Here is a 16,609-nt window from a genome sequence, read left to right as displayed (position 1 = left end):
ACACACACACAGTCAATTAGATCAATTACAATCTGATTTTGAACAGGCAGTTCAAGGATATTAAAGCTTCTTTTCTTTTAACAATTTTGTGCCGTCATGGATTAATCCCGTTGACTTGTGCTTTCTTTTCCCATCAGCTTCTCTAGCTCCTGCACTGTCGACTCTTATCTTGTAGTTGGACATAATATGCATGCCTCTTGTGTGCATCTGTTTTTCATGAAAATGGACACTGATATTTTCTGTTATATTTCTTTCTTGCCATAAGAAAGAGAATCTAAAGGTCTTGTAAATAATAAAGTTGTAAAGCAGAACTGCAGCTTGGTGTATAAACATGTTTGTTAATGTTTTTGTCCTGTCTTAGCTCAGCGGAGTCCGAGGAACTTGCGGTTCACTTGTATCCAGGAGCAGTGGCAGTCCAGGGAGTGTTGAGACGTAAAACCCTTCTGAAGGAGGGCAAAAAACCAACAGTAAGGACTCTCACAGTGACGCTGAACACTGAAAATATCATTCTGTCCTTCTTGTGAGTGTTGTGGCAAATGAACTGTAAAAAGTTTCCAGAGTAGGGCAGATTAGTCCTGAGAGACTCTTTAATGTACGATGCTAGTCTGCTCCTGTATGTTGATGCGTCCCTGTTGTAACATTTCCATTTCACCAAACCTTACGCCTCTTTTATTACCGTACCGATCGCTTTTGTTATTTTTCATATTTCATGTCAGTTTTTCAGCTTTGACCTGACAAATTTATGTTAGTGCAACTTGTTAGGGTTTCCACAAGGGGTCCTCCTTTATTTTCACACCCGTGGTGCCAGTTAATATTACTATTCATGTCATATTATCGTGTATACTGAACCTGCGGTCGGGTGAGGTTTATTTCCATCATCATCATTTGAGGGTTTATGCTACTCACACATCCGCAGCTTGTATTGTGTCACTTCTATTTTACAACTGGTTTGAAGTCTAAAAATCATTTATTGATATTATCTGTTCATAGAGTGTGAATGAACAAAAGGCCCATTTTTGGGGTGTCTGTTGTAAATGTGTGGGCTGGAGTTTATTGAGCGGTTGGGAGTGTTAGACTTGTCAACAGGCTTCCCCTGATAACCCTTTTACGACGAGACATTGACTCAATCCAGAGGGATGCTGATGCCTGCAACCTTTTCTGCTCCAGGTGGCCTCTTGGACCAAATACTGGGTTGCTCTCTGCGGAACTCAGTTGTACTACTACCCTGCAAAGTCCCTGAAAGCCACAGAGAGGAAACATGTAAGTAACAAACTCATATTAAAATATGTTAATATTAATCTATATATACTTTTTTGGCACACTGCTACTGAATTGGTCTGGTAAAATGTGCACTAAATTCATCACCCAACACATACAAGCAAAAGATAAGTGAGACTAAACAGAAGGTGAGAAGGTGGAAGAGAACCAGCAGAAGAAAGAGCAGACACATGGTAGCACTCATTGAATAATGAGAACACTGAGATCATCCAAGTTTGCAGCGACTCTCTCAGGATAATAAAAACCACGTGGAAGAGCTCATTGACACAGATGTCACACACAGACACAATTATGTCACATGTAAAGTCATTTCCTTGGTGTCTCCCTAGTTCAAGTCAACCTCCACTAAGAGCGTGAGTGTTGTGGGCTTAATGGCCATGATGGCCGACGATCCAGAACACCCGGATGTCTTCTTGCTGACTGACTCAGAACACGGTAAGACAATTAAATTCCACTTTTCATCGTCAATAACGTTTTTGAAAATCTCTCAAGCTTGTGGTGCTCCTGCACACATGCCCACCTCATATGGATTATATATATAATCTTCTTTCTTGTGTTTGTTTTAAATGCAACTGAAGATAAAGTATGAATGGAACTTGCTGTGATTGAATCCATAGCTACTCTGTTGTTACACTATGCACGAAAAATTGAGAATGCAGGCTGAATGAGGAATTCTGTGACACTGAATCTGATCTTTAAGTCATCCTTTTCAATTAGATGTTAAAATAGAGATCAATGATCAATGCGGTAAAAGAGTGTTGTGAGCGTTATCAGTATAGGTGTGGTTTGTTTCATAGACATGCTTCCATGAGTGTGTCCTTACATAGTCAGTGAATAGCTAAAAAATATGCCAGATGCTCCTGCTATGAACCGTTCCACATGTCCTTCTGATTTATTTTAGTAGTCTAGCCAAAGTCAAGTGAGCGTTCAGCCTCTCCTCACAGCAGGTGGAAATACAAGACTTGGAATCTCAACACTGTTTTGGGCCTTGTTTCTTAGGTAACACCTATAAGTACCAAGCAGGCTCGAGGATGAATGCTCTGCTTTGGTTCAAGCATCTGAGCACCGCCTGTCAGAAAAACCGACAGCAGGTCAGGGTCATGACAAGCACTTCCCCATATGTTTTCTTCTTTGCTCATCTGAGTTTGTTCAACAGGTACCAGCCAACCTGATGTCATTCGAGTGAGGAAGACGTTAGCAGGCGTCGGAATGAGGAGACGATTTCACTGCCATGAGCCCTGACCACCGATCCTCAGAAGAGAGCCCTGGCCTCACCTGTCACCACTGCCTTAAATCCACTACCCTGAGCCTGTGCACTCTTGTGAGGATGCTATGAAAACGCCGGCTGCGATAACTACTGAACGAGGACCTACGCCACTGCTCCCGTCTGCCAATTGTTTCCAGTGGAGTCACTTCTCCCACAGACTGGCCCCGATGGACCTGAAAAATCTTTTTTCTTCTTTTCTTTTAAAGCGCATCTTTTATCTTCCCCCACACCATGCACATATGCTAGTTTCAAGTGCACACATGAATGGAATCATTCAGCCACAGCATGCGCATACACACTGGAACATAACCAGCGAGACAATGAAGATTTAGAAACTCTTTTTTTCTCTCTGGATTAGATGGTACGCATAGATTCAGTTGGTATGTTTGGTCACATGGCTTGAAGTCACAAGGACGTACATGGTACACAAACACACATACATGAATAAAACTGCAACCAAAGGGCTACTCGCAATCAAACCCAGCACAAGCAATTCACTCACCTGAATGTGTTCCACTTTGTTGCAGAATACACTTCCTTCATATACTTGCTTAGCGTTCAGAGTTGTGCGTGTGTGTTCATGCGACAGACATTGATTTCTCGTGATTATTGTCCTCTAAATTCTACTTGGTACGATAACAAATAATATTTAAGCTAAGAAGTGTTGAAAGATGGGAATTGATTACTAAGTGTATTTGTATTATGTACTCAAGTTGCTCTGGGTCGGTCGGCGTCCGATGAAAGATGCTCAGACTTGCACACTAAACACTCCAGACATCAGACTGTGAAACAGATTTAGAGAGAGCAACACACACATGCACCATTTTACCTTCCTCTGGTCTGGAGCAGACTTTGAAAGCTACCTGGAGCCACACAGTCATTTGTAAATAGTGTTTTTCTTAGGTTTTTCTCTCCTTGGTTTGGGAAGGATGGTGCAGTACACAGTATTAACATGTAGTAGACCATGCATGTCAGTAGAGTTTTGTCTGTTACATTTGAATGTCACATTTTGTTTGTCATGCTCCTTTATTTTGACTGTTTTTTTTTTAATATTCATGTGAATTTTATGTCTCCCTTTTCTTCTGGTTACCAGCTGAATTTTAGACCCCTTTGATTTAGATTAGCACATGCACCTTGGTCGTAATTAGTGCCAAGCGATATCAGCGTCACAACAGAAAGTGTAGAAGAGTCATGTGCAGGTACGGAAATTCTCACAGTGCGTCACAGAAATGGTGTATTACTGATGCTCTTTAAAGGTGACAGCCACAAATTCCTCTCAGCTCATTCATGCGTAACGCTTTAATCTCATTTATACACCAGCTGTTTACATTGTGTGTTTACATTACATCCCCGTCACATCAGAGGTGACATGAGTTATAACTTGATGAGACAGTGGAGGAGTTAGCAGTTTCATTGCAGGATTGCATCCCGAATAATGTGCACGTAGAATCTTGATCACATCGAAAGCCAGAATTCTAAAAGAAATATGCAAAAATGAATTTGTCTATCAGTGTTTGTAGCGATCGCCCTTCCAAGAAAAGATGTGTGTACTCTGACCCGACAGAGATGTGACAGTAGATGAACCTGTGGAAGAATGAAAAAGCCAAAGTCGGGTGCAATGCAGCATTTTGCTGGATGTGCCTGCACATGTGAATATTTTTAAATAATTCATGCCACTGAGGCAATCACTCAATGCTGCTGTTGCTGCTTAGCAGCGTGCTAACCAGCTACCTTATCATCCATGTGACTGACTGCAGCTAGAGCTTCAGCTGCATGCATGTATGGTGAAGTGTGTCGAGAAAACAGCTGTTATATTGGTAATAACCATAGTGGACACTGAAAGATTTTTTTTTTATTATTGTAAGAAGAGAACCACAAAAGAGAGGAGCTTGTCCTGCGACATTCAAGGCTGAAGATGTCACTGCAGCCAACCTCCAGTCCACTTAATATTCGATGGAAGCAATGGAAAAGATGAGATGTGTTTTTTTTTTTTTTTAACCGCTCATGAGAGCACAGAGGCTTTATTAGGCATTGCTGATGTGAACCCTATTTTTTCTAAGCGCTTAATATGAAATTCTTCTGCTCTGGTTGTTAAATAAAATGAATGTCCATGTATTGTACAGTCAAAATAAGGCCACCATCTGTAAGTTTGCAGTTCCACTTCAAGGAGAAAAAAAAAAGTTTATGAACAACTGTAATGACGTATTCCACTAAAACGTTGTTTGGAATTGTCATTTTAGAATCAGCGTTCTGTCAGCAAATGCACAAGTTTCATTGAATTTTGAGTGAATCTGTCTTTTTTTTTTTTAAAAACACAAAATTGTTCTGATGACATTTTAAAATCCTTACACGGAGACACAGTATGTTGACTGGAGAAGCGACACCAATGGGACTGTGGCCTCTGGTCTGCTTAACAGACATCAATCACTGATTTTTCACATGCGTCATGTCAATGAAGGGGGTGAGAGTGTGAATGACCTTTAACCTCCTCCCAATTGGGTGAGTTTGTGTTTCTATTTTGGTCTCCTATGTCCTGCCTTAAGACGGTGCTGTGACCTCTGTGTTGAGTGATGTACTGCCTGGTGTGAAGACTAAGACCAATAAACCGTTTTTTTTTTCTTTTCTTTTTTTTTTTACTTATCACATGAATTGTAGCCAGTTTTGTTGTGAGTGGTCATCTTTCCAACAGGAGATCTAACTATGAGAGCAAACATGCTGAGCTTCTGTGTAATGGCTTGCCAGAGTTAAATGTTTCTTGTTTAATTTGGAGATCAAGCCAACAACATGCACAAAAAGATCTAACTCCTCCCATGACTTTAACTATTGTCTGCAAGTGCATGACACATTTTATAAATACGGGAGATAGGGTTGTTATTTGTAGTATTTATTTCCATTAAATCACAAACATTGCCACATCATAGTCAGTCTTCAGTTAAGTGGTAGACCATTCAAGTCAACTGTGAGATCGGCTGGTTTCTGAAAGCCAAGGATGCTCTTTCAGTTTAGAGTGAGAGGAGCTTAGTCACCAGCCAGAGACTCAGAGTGGAGCAACTGCTTCTTCTATTCATTTTTGGAGCCACTACAGATGTTTCATCTCAAATCTGGCAGCTCATCATGGACCATTTCAAGCTGAACGGGAAGAAGGAAATCGAAGCGAAGTATTGTATATCCACCTGGCATCATGTTCGGTTAATCGAACGCTCTCTCCAGAAATCATGCGCCTTAGTGTCTCCACGGAACTCCGAGGTGGCGATCAGTTGCCTGCGGTTGATAAGCCACACAGACAGGCAGCACCACCTGCCGGTGACCAGACGCTCTGCAACCACCAGGAAGTATTCAGTTGAAAACGTAGTCGAAGGAAAAGGGCGGAGGGACTGGAGCTACCGATGGGAGCAGGGAATGACAAACCGTCGCGACTCAAAGCAGCGGGGCTATCGTTTTTAATAACATTTATATGAACAACTTTATGAAAACTCAACCTCCTTCCACACACACTGGACGCCCGATGGCCGCAGGTAAGAGGCAGGCTGTCGACGCGCTGGAGCTAGCTGGAGCTATCTCCTCCAGCAAGGTGTACGGCGAGATGCTAGGCGGCTAGCGCCGACACGAGACTCCTGTTTCTCCGCTGCTCCAACTTCCAGCTCATATTTTTTATGTCAGGGAGCGTTTGCGCGATGAGTTCTTTTCGGAAGGGCTGAGTTTCTCCGTCGTCTCGGACGCATCCGTGTTATGAAAGAGCGATTGTGTTGTGAACATGATTGCCTGCGTGGCCAGACCTGAGCTGAGTCAACAACAGCCGGCTCACTCCAAGGACTGGTGACGATGTGGAGGCTGTTACGCTACTAGAGGTTTAGTTACCGTTAACGCTACCCGCTGCAGTTGCTAACTGCGAGAACGGGTCCTGCTGCTCCGAGTGTCGCCCACGCGAGCACTAATGTGTTACTGTTAGACCGGATAAGTAACGCGCCTGCCGTTTCTTATTTGTTATGTGGCTGCGCCGCGATCATGTGGACGCAGTTCCAGATGCTATAGCACATCTGCTAGCATGTTGCCACTGACCTGATCGATCGCTTCATATTGGTTGAACAGACAAACACAACCGTCTTTGACACAGATGCACCGTCCTGGTGGTGATGGAGGCGTGGACTCTCTTTTGAAGTGAAATCCCATAATGGAACTTAAAAATCTCCCATTTGTTATTCGACTGGAGGTTGAGGATATGTATATAATTTGTTAAACATTTTCACAAACAGGAATCATACACCGACATCCGTCATCAAGTCTTGCTTCTGCGCTAGACGAACAATATGGCTGCAATCGTGAATAAAAAAAAGGGCTGATCCTTACATCACAAGTTTTACGAATGTAGTAGTTGCTGTAGATGGTCAATTGGATCATACTTCTTATCTGAGCCTTGGTGTAGGTGTGAGGTGCGGCGTTGAGGTGTGTCATCCGTTAACCATTTTGGTAAGAGCTGCTACTAAAGGTGTTCCAGGCTCTTCATGCCAGCACAGCTTCAAAAACATTCCTTCAGGCTGGTATAAATAATTCACATTCACATTTTCATCTTCAGAGGCCTGAATATGTGTAAGATTTGAAGTTTTGCGTGGAATATTATTTCCAAGTTAAATGTCCGGGTCTTTGCTCTACAGTGACGTGGACAGCAGTTCCAGCCGGCTGTAGTGGGTCAGCATCTGTCCTCAGGGCGAATGACAACGTGCTAGCAAAATCAATCACTTTCCACTGCAGTGTTGACAGGCCAGCTTTTTATTTCTCTCTTTCAGCTTGAGCTCGGGATTCTTGTTCGACTGAAACACGAGGACCCAAGCAAAGGGAAATCCGACTGCCTTCTCAAGAGTGGGTCTGGGAGGCAGAAGGCCCAGAGCTGGGGTACCATGCGTCAGGGGTGAGGGGGGGACCCAAAGGGGGAGACTCACATCATTGGGTGAGGGGGGTGTCAGCGAGGAGATGAAACTCAAACAGCGCATGGTGGTGCTGTGTGCCATACTCCTCCTGCTGGGCTTGGCTAAGATCTTCCTGCTGGATGGTGGTGAAGGCTCCGTGGCGAGCAGGCGGGACCTGCGAGCTTTTCGTAAGGTAGGCACTCAGAAACTATCTTGTGATTTACCGCACTATAACTTGATAATGGATGTGTTCCAACCAACAACAGATGGAGGCCAGTCTCTCTCTCTCTCAAGGAGCCCGTCTCACACACACTCTTCAGTCTCCCTGGGAGATAGCCAGTCAGTGGGTGGGTCCAAGAGAGGTGTACCCAGAGGACACCCCAGAACTGGCTGCGGTACTCACTGCTCTCAGCACTGCCAAGATTGAGCGGGCAGATGTGGGTTATAAAGGGACACAGCTGAAGGCGCTGCTAGTCTTGGATGGAGGACAGAAAGTGGTGTTCAAACCCAAAAGGTATGTCTCAGGGTTACGTGCATATGTGAGTGAAAAAGTTTCTATGCAGCATGACTGTCATTGGTGTGTGCAGTGATGCAACATGTTAAAATGGAAGCCAAAGAATAGATAGCCGCAGAGACTGAATCAGAAGCAGCTGGTGAGTATCCCTCCTACTGGGAAAGTGCTTCGGTACATTGTACGATACGACGGCACATACATGTGCTCTTTGTAGGGATGCGGTGAGCATTCGGTGGTGCAAAAAAACAACATACAGAGTCACAGATGCCCAATAGTGGTGTGTGACACCATCAAAACCATGCAGAGCAGCCTGAACGATCGCTTCAAATCAACAACGCAATTCTGAGGTGACAGGAATCTGGCAACACAATCCTCCACTTCAGCAGTGGCAGCACCGACTCACCTCTCTCTGCCCTGTCGGCTGGTGACCAAACAGGAGTGGTTCAACACAGGTCAAACTGATTTTGACTTTCCAACCCCTGTATCACACATTTCCACTTCTAAGTTATCTGTGCTCTCATGTACCAAGCGCTGCTGGGTCCGACTGTCGTCATGGCGACGCTTTAGTGCGACGTATTCTTCAAAATTCCAACCCTGATAACCATTGCTCCACTGTGCCGCATTTTACTTATATATCAAATTACTTTGGAGACACCTTCTGATTCAGTGTCTTTTCTTTATTTCTACTACTTTCTGCACTGTAGATACATACTGAAGACATCAAATATATCAAGCAGGATATATGTAATTGTTATGTAGCAATTAGTAGTTATGTAGTTATCCGTGGTGTCATGTACCTAGCGCTGCTAGTTCCGACTGTCGTCATGGTGGCGCTTTAGTGCGAAGTATTCTTCAAAATGTCTGCATAAATTATTGAACTCTGCTTATGTTGGAGAGCGAGAATACAATTGCAGTTTTCAATGAGCGTTTAACAAAACTATCTAGAGCCTTCTGTTGTTTGTCAGCCTATTTTTTTTTTTTACTGTTATTAGTTGAAAAGTGAAGTCTGAAATCTTTTTTGAAAAAAAAAAAAATTCTTTGTACTCGTATAAAATGCCTTTCCACCACTTATGCAATATTTAAAAAAATGGTAAAAAGCTTTTTTCCACATTGGTTGTTCAGTATTATTTAATATTCAAGCAAGCATTTAAAATCTTCTATGGCTTTGGGCAAAACATTTTGTTGTCGTGCATCACTAGCTGTTTCATGTCTTTATCAAACGCAGCGTACAGTTAAACACCTAGAAGAATTTATTCACGCTTGTTCCAAGGGACTCAGTGGTCCTCTGCGCCACTGTACCATAGAGTCCTTTGATCTCTTACTTTTGGTGCAAAGCAATGTTGGACCAACACGGACTACACATTCTGTCCCCATGTTGCTTTTTATGAAGTCCAAATGTCCTACTGAATTTCCCTTGCAGTTTACTGCAGTGTTTTTCTTGCTAGTAAACAAAAGACTGACTTGTGTCTATGCAGGTACATGAACCAGCGGAAGAAAAGTGAAATGACCTAGCACATCTCACTGATGCTGTTGTTGGACCAAACTTGTCTTTGCTGCTTTCCAGATATAACAGAGACTACGTCGTGGAAGGAGAACCGTATGCAGGCTATGACAGACACAATGCAGAAGTGGCAGCTTTCCACCTCGACAGGTTTTTGCCAGATTTTTTCAACATAGATTTCGCAACGCTGCTTGAAAATATTTCTCTCTTCTCCTTACAGGATATTGGGGTTCAGGAGAGCGCCTCTGGTGGTCGGAAGGTTTGTCAATCTGCGCACAGAAATCAAACCCGTCGCCACAGATCAGCTGCTCAGCACATTCCTCATGCAAGGTCAGTGTCTTTGCCGTCCTTTTCTTTGTGCCAAATGCAGCATAATCCCAACCCTCTCAAGAGTAAACGCTAGGAATGATTTTTTTAAAAATTGTTATTGTACCAAAGTGGAATGGGGGAAAAACAGCTTTGTCTTTAAAAAGATAATTATTGTCTTTTAAGGCGTGATCTCTTTAAACAGTCCTTGACCACTCCTGCCACTCCACTTTTTACAGACAGGTCTGTTGTACTGTGTGAAAAATTCCTGACCTTTTTTTTATCAATACGGTCATCAGGATGAAATAACAAGTCTTTTCCACATCTTAAACTCCTTGACCACTCCTGCCACTCCACGTTTTACAGACAGGTCTGTTGTACTGTATGAAAAATTCCTGACCTTTTTGTTATCAATACAGTCATCAGGATGAAATAACAAGTCTTTCCCACATCTTAAACTCCTTGACCACTCCTGGTACTCCACGTTTTACAGACAGGTCTGTTGTACTGTATGAAAAATTCCTGACCTTTTTTTTATCAATACAGTCATCAGGATGAAATAACAAGTCTTTCCCACATCTTAAACTCCTTGACCACTCCTGGTACTCCACGTTTTACAGACAGGTCTGTTGTACTGTATGAAAAATTCCTGACCTTTTTTATCAATAAGGTCATCAGGATGAGGTAACACGTCAGTCCGGCAAAATGCCGATCCTTTGCTACCAACACAGTTTCCACCTTTGTCACTACTTAGAAAAGATTTCACCGATTACCAAACCGTCACATTCTCCCTTATGAAGCCGACCACACGCCACCTTGATGTCCTTCCCACACACTTCAAAGAATTTAGATGGTGTTGGGCCCAGTATTTTATCAATCATCGGCAGGCACTCTCTGAAGGTAAATTTCCACCAGCCTGGTCTCAGCCGTGTGCCACTTGGTCAAATCTTCCAGCACCACATTTCTTTCCACTGTACCGGGCAACTTGAAGGTTTTCCTACTGATGGGATTCTCAAAGCGTTTCTTCTGTTCAATATGCTTTCATGTTGTCTCCAGTTGGATGGCTCAAACTTCCCCTCGCTGAAATCACAAAATCAAAAACAGCGTTAGACTTTTCCCTCACTAAACTCTCCCTTTCACTGTGATGATGTTCAACGGCATCATACCTCTGTGCGCCTGATTTATTTTATACGTATGCACATGTTGTGTACTGTTCACCATAGTCTACTTTAAATCTGACATTCTAGTGGAGGTATAATAGAAGGTGTTCTGTTGCTTCCATCACTTGGTTATCTTATTGCTCCAGTCTTTCACTTTGACTTCATGACTGCCTTAACCAAAGAGACCCATTGATGGCTTGACCTTTGAAAGAGAGCATGTTTGACAGCTAATATGGCATTTGGGCTCACACTTGTAGTAACGGGGAAAAAACAGAAGCGGCGGTCAGGTTGATATAACCGCTTCATATTTGTGTTTTTCACCAATGACTCCCTGCTCTATAAAGGAATGAAGTTGTGTGTAAAAAGTGGTTGTGTATTCATCAGCTTCTTAGCGAAGACATTTGCATAGGCTAGGTCATTTTAACACACACACACCCACACACCTAGTGTGTTGAGTGTCCAATTAACCTAGTGAACATGCCTTTGGGCTGTGGGAGGAAGCTGGAGAACCCAGAGAAAACCCACAGTGAGAACGTGCAAACTCCACCCAGAAAAGTCCTGTGCTGGATTCCAACCCTGATAACCGTTCCTCCACTGTGCCGTGGTTTACTTTTATATAAAATTACTTTGGACACACCTTCTGATTCTGTGTTTTTTCTTCATTTCTACTACTTTCTGCACTGTAGATACATACTCAAGACATCAAATATATGAAGCAGGATATATGTAATTATGTAGCAATAGTTATATACAGTAGGCTTTTCTTTTTAATATTAAATTATATTGTATAAAATAAGTTGTTTATTAATAAGCGTCAGATGTAAAGAAATGTTTGCCCTTATGTGAAGCAAAAAGATGCATGTAATGCAGCAGATCATGCACTTGACAATCGTAGCATCGTCCCTCTGGTCTAATAATGTAGTCGACTCCAATCTGTAACGTTTCATCACAATTAATTTATGAAGAGATCTGCTACTGATTTATGAGAGTGCACAAAGCCCTTCATAAATTACCCTCCTGGGGGGCATACGGTGCTGAAATCTCCTGCTTTTCTTGGCAAAAGGGCTACCATGCGCCCTGGTGCACAGTCCCAGAAGCAGCCTGGTGCCTCATGTTGCTAAAATGACGCTTCTAGTTTTTCTGTCCTTTTTTTTTTTTTGGAAAATGAACTTTTCATTCAATGTATTCGTACAACCATGGATGTAGGAATATTGCTCGAGCTCGTGTGTGCATCTGATATTTCTTCTGCAGAAGATCATTATTGGTGAATATTGTTTGCAATGCTGCGGAGTATAATAGTTTTAACACTCTATCGAAAACCTTTTGTTCTTGTCTTAAATGCTGTATTTATTATTGGATTTCTCATCTCCATTGAAGAACAACAATTGAACTTATTTAAAAAATATATTTATATCCTGAAAGTTTGTAATTATCTTTGAATTAATGTTGATATATGAGAATAGTTTCATAAGAGAGAAAATATTGTCTCCGTGGAGAAATACTGTGGTTGTTATCACAGCACAGCATCGTGTGTACCTTGTACCTTCATTTTCCACTGGCATACAGCTTACCGAGTAGTTTCTGTGTGATTACAGTGAAAATCTACTTTCAGTTTGACATTCAAATGGAGTTGAAGGTGATTTGTAGATAAGCACTCACTGCTAATTATCATCTCGCTTCTTTCTAATTTCTGATTTCATGACTGCCTTAATCTAAGAGCGTGCCATTCCAAGAATGATCACGTTTGAGAGCTGATGTTGCCTTTGTAGTCAATGGAAAAACAGAACTTGCTGTCAGGTTTCCCGCTTACCGACTCTCACATTAGGTTCTGGACTTACCACCAAGATGCTAGATATTAATATGATCAAGTGCTCAGGACAAAATGGTCCCACATTTTCCCTTCAGCACATTGTACCTCAGTTGCAGCCAGTGCCTGAAAATGGCCCCAAAAAATGTGATGTCGCAATTCAGTCTTGCACCCGTAAGTATCTCTCATCTCAGAAAGACGAACAAGCTCATATTTTATTTGATGCAGATGAGTCAGAGCTTTGAATACACCTTCACACAGAGGAGTCTGTAATTCTAAAAAATACGTAAAAGGGAAGTAAAATGGTTAACACTAAAGGATGTAAATTATGGAGTCATTATTGAAAATGATTTATTTAGATGTGATATGACAAAAATGATAGAGCGAATTAAAATACACATTCTTTATGCTTAACGTCCTGTTTACATGGTGGCAGTAATAATGAAGCAGGACAGGAACTGTGAAATAACCCACTCTTGACCTCTTTTGTATGAAATTTGCCATCAGTTTGTTTTTGTTGTTGAAAATTTCCCCACAACTTCCCCTCATCTTGTGCAGCTACTTTGCTCTGGTTATGACGCTTCGAGCTTCCCTGCTACTACAGCAACTGTGTTCTTCATGTGGTAACTCCTCCCACATCTCCTTGCTGACTCATGAGCTTGTTCAAAGCCAAATGTGTTTCTGCTCCACCCCCGGTGCAGGAAACAACACGTGCTTCTATGGAAAGTGCTACTACTGCAGGGAAAGCGAGCCGGCATGTGCGGAGGGAGAGATGATGGAGGGCTCAGTCACCCTCTGGCTGCCAGACGTCTGGCCTCTGCAGAAACACAGGAACCCATGGGGGCGCACGTACAGAGAGGGCAAACTGGCCAGGTGGGTATGAGTCAGTAAACCAGTCGCACATCATCCTCATACGCAAAGCCCAATACAAAACCTGAATCCTCGCATGCGATTTACGGCACATGTGCTTTACCTGGAATTATGTGTTGTACTGGTGCCAAATATTAGTGCTGGTCTTGGATCAAGAGATGGCGACCGCTTCTTTTTTGTGTTACACAGAGTGTCAAATGCCTTTGAGCTGTGTTCATGTGAAAGCTATAGATACTGCTCACACTCTTCCATGCTCTGCCGTTTTTACTGCCTCTTTCTGAGGTGAAAGCAGACGCTGTTTATGATACTTCCGGCAGTTCTCAGTAGGGGAGGTTTCATTTCCACTTTCTGGATAGAGTTCTGGTATCATCAGGTCATTACATCTCGTAAACATGTTGGAAGAGGCGTAGATTACAGTTGAAGTCAACTGAAGAAGGAGGTAGGGATGGCAATGCCACTGAGAACACAAACTAAACTGTACGTGATAATCCTCACCGGCAAACTCGTCCCTACTTCTTTATGCTTGCACCCTTTACAACATCATATCTTCAACCTTTGCTCTTTGCTGGTGAGGGTCATTGTGATCACACTTGTTTGTGTAGCCTGTGGCACTGTCATTCCTACTTCATTCTTCAGTTTGCTTTGATTGTTTTTGTGTATTTTTTGTTTAGCTGGCACCTTTTGATGACGATGTTGCTATGAGTTTTGGCGCATGTTTGTAAAATGTCACTGCAAATTCACGTTTTGAACGATTAAAAGTATCCATGGAAAGAGGAGTCTTGTATGTCTACTGCTTCTGGATGACATGGTCAGGCGATGCATGATTCAGTACAATTCAGTACGGTCCAGTCGACGAGGCTTTACATGGTGCCTGTGCAGTAACAGTCAATGCATTACTTACTATTACTAAGTTCCTGGTGTGAGGTGGTTGGGTTGCTACCAACAATCATTTCCTATATATATATTTGTTTTTTGTTTTTTTTGTTTTTTTTTGAGGCAAGTTGATGCCCTTCAAGTCTTTTCCGTTACAATCTTAATAAAGTTATTCTTTATTGGAAGTTGATCTATATCACTTTCTTTTTTTCTTGTCCTTAATGCTAGCAAGGATACAATGTTATGCAGAGGTGTACTTATAATAATTTTCTAGACAAATGATACCATTTTCTGAGAAAAACGTTTACTTGTTAATGCGGGGGCGTAACAGAAAATAATTGAGAAGCACTGCCATTCGTGTAAGAAGAGTGACAGAATGTTAGTTTTGGCACTGCTGGGTTCACAATGTAGAATGCTGTTCAGCCATTGTATAATTCACTGGTGTGGTATAATTCAGTGGTGAACTGGTTCGAAGTCTTGGAAGTGAATGATTCTTGAGGTATTTCAGTTAATGTTGTGTACTGCTACGTCAGTGCTGTCCGTACTTATTGGATCTACAGGCACTGTAATATTCATTTTTAAAACTTGTCTTTACGTTGTACTATTAGAAATATATCCAGAGTTGATTTTGTCAGCAGGCTTGATGAGTCTTGAATCTCTAGGTGGGAGTACGACGAGAGCTACTGCGACGCCGTGAAGAAAATGCCCCCCTATGACGCCGGGCCGAGACTCCTGGACATCATCGATACAGCCATATTTGACTTTCTCATCGGGAATGCTGACCGGCATCACTATGAGAGTTTTCAGGACGACGGCGGTGCCAGCATGCTCATCCTACTGGACAACGCAAAGAGGTGAGGTGTTCACTCTTTTTTTTTTTATTTATCTGGACCCATCTATAGGTTGGTTTACATGATCTTGAAAGTGCTGTGTCAGTATATATGAATTTCTTTTGCAGTTTTGGAAATCCATCTGTGGATGAGCGCAGCATCCTGGCGCCGCTCTATCAGTGCTGCATGTGAGTACCATCACAAGTGCAGTTGGCCGCTGCTTTCAATTCACTTTCAAACGGCCTCCTATTTTCTCCCACCAGGATCAGAGTCTCCACATGGAACAGATTGAACCTGCTCAAGTCTGGAGCGCTCAGTTCAGCGATGCGTCAGGCTTTGGGGTTCGACCCAATTCATCCCGTCATGTCTGAGCCGCACCTCACTGCTTTGGACCGAAGACTGTCTGGAGTCATGGCGACTGTCAAGCAGTGCATGGAGGCCCAGGGCCCAGATAACACTCTGATTGAGGACAGGATGAACCTCCCTCATTCATAGGAATAAGAGAGACAAAGCAATGTCGTCGTGATGAGTCACTGGTGGGGTGTGACCCGAAGCGAAATCCATGCAGTGAACGTGCACATGCCTGTGAGACTCCTGAACTTTCAGCCTGCTCTCGAACTGCTCAGTCCAGGACACGGTACCGGACAACAAGCTTGGTCCCGTTGACACGTGGAATATCAACTTTTTCATTCAACTGAAGCCCCACTTGAACTGACGTAAACACATGAAACAATGTCACTGCATCATGAACTTATTTAACTAAATATGAACCTGATTTGATGATTGAATGACTCAGTGGTTGGAAATGTTCTCTGTGTGTGTGAGTGCGTATGTGTGCGCGTGCCTGCGTGCGAACACGTGTAAGATGGTTTCGCCGTGTGTGTCTGCGGAAAGGTGCCATATTCTAAAAGCTACTGAATTCACAGACTTGAACGCTTCCGGTTCAGGAAGTATGATGATGTGAGTTGTTCTTCATCAATAAACTACAGTCGACTGAACTGTTTCTGTCATGTGATTAAAGACTATTGAGTAGTTACAGAAGTGCTTGGACAAAGTACTGTTCCAGGATTGGCACAACTCCCTACGTGTTCTGCACTCAAACAACAGCCACAGTGTGTTCTGTGCCGCTGTCTGAGAGATGGTCAGGACAGGTATCCCAGACTGTCTGGGTTCTTTTAGTTGAATTCCCCCACTGTGAAAAGAATGAAGGCAATGATGTAGCTCTGTATCTACAGTATCTACCTGTCCAGCAGAACTTCATTGAAAATATTGCTGAAAGACCGAAATTCTTTGAAAGGC

The 16,609-nt window shown here is 42.7% G+C and overlaps 2 protein-coding genes across 7 annotated transcripts in view; both read left to right on the top strand.

The window, feature by feature from the left end:
- Positions 1 to 4,858, top strand: part of ralgps2 (Ral GEF with PH domain and SH3 binding motif 2) — a 50,733-nt gene extending 45,875 nt beyond the window's left edge. For all 6 annotated transcript variants that reach the window (XM_053863941.1, XM_053863931.1, XM_053863899.1 and 3 more), the window contains 5 exons: positions 362 to 467; positions 1,168 to 1,260; positions 1,608 to 1,713; positions 2,278 to 2,369; positions 2,435 to 4,858. In XM_053863941.1, the coding sequence (XP_053719916.1) occupies positions 362 to 467; positions 1,168 to 1,260; positions 1,608 to 1,713; positions 2,278 to 2,369; positions 2,435 to 2,464 (427 nt within the window). In that variant the 3' untranslated portion in view covers positions 2,465 to 4,858. The remainder of the gene's footprint in view (positions 1 to 361; positions 468 to 1,167; positions 1,261 to 1,607; positions 1,714 to 2,277; positions 2,370 to 2,434) is intronic.
- A 1,001-nt stretch (positions 4,859 to 5,859) lies between these two features.
- On the top strand, positions 5,860 to 16,323 carry fam20b (FAM20B glycosaminoglycan xylosylkinase). Its single transcript, XM_053852955.1, has 9 exons — positions 5,860 to 6,060; positions 7,330 to 7,642; positions 7,716 to 7,963; positions 9,528 to 9,614; positions 9,685 to 9,794; positions 13,439 to 13,610; positions 15,143 to 15,334; positions 15,439 to 15,498; positions 15,574 to 16,323. The coding sequence occupies exons 2-9, from the start codon at positions 7,514 to 7,516 to the stop codon at positions 15,803 to 15,805; spliced, it is 1,230 nt and encodes a 409-aa protein (XP_053708930.1). The 5' UTR covers positions 5,860 to 6,060; positions 7,330 to 7,513; the 3' UTR covers positions 15,806 to 16,323.
- The last annotated feature ends 286 nt before the right edge of the window (positions 16,324 to 16,609 follow it).

This window comes from Synchiropus splendidus, chromosome 1 (assembly GCF_027744825.2).
Source record: "Synchiropus splendidus isolate RoL2022-P1 chromosome 1, RoL_Sspl_1.0, whole genome shotgun sequence".
In the NCBI taxonomy this organism is placed as follows: domain Eukaryota; kingdom Metazoa; phylum Chordata; class Actinopteri; order Syngnathiformes; family Callionymidae; genus Synchiropus; species Synchiropus splendidus.
This window is presented reverse-complemented; position numbering and strand designations above follow the sequence as displayed.

Bases quoted from the DNA above. Each gene is read 5' to 3' on its own strand.
- fam20b (XM_053852955.1), top strand. From the start codon at position 7,514: ATGAAACTCAAACAGCGCATGGTGGTGCTGTGTGCCATACTCCTCCTG. The intron at 7,964-9,527 runs GTATGTCTCAGG...GCTGCTTTCCAG, and splicing joins GTGGTGTTCAAACCCAAAAG to ATATAACAGAGACTACGTCG. The intron at 9,615-9,684 runs GTTTTTGCCAGA...TTCTCCTTACAG, and splicing joins GCAGCTTTCCACCTCGACAG to GATATTGGGGTTCAGGAGAG.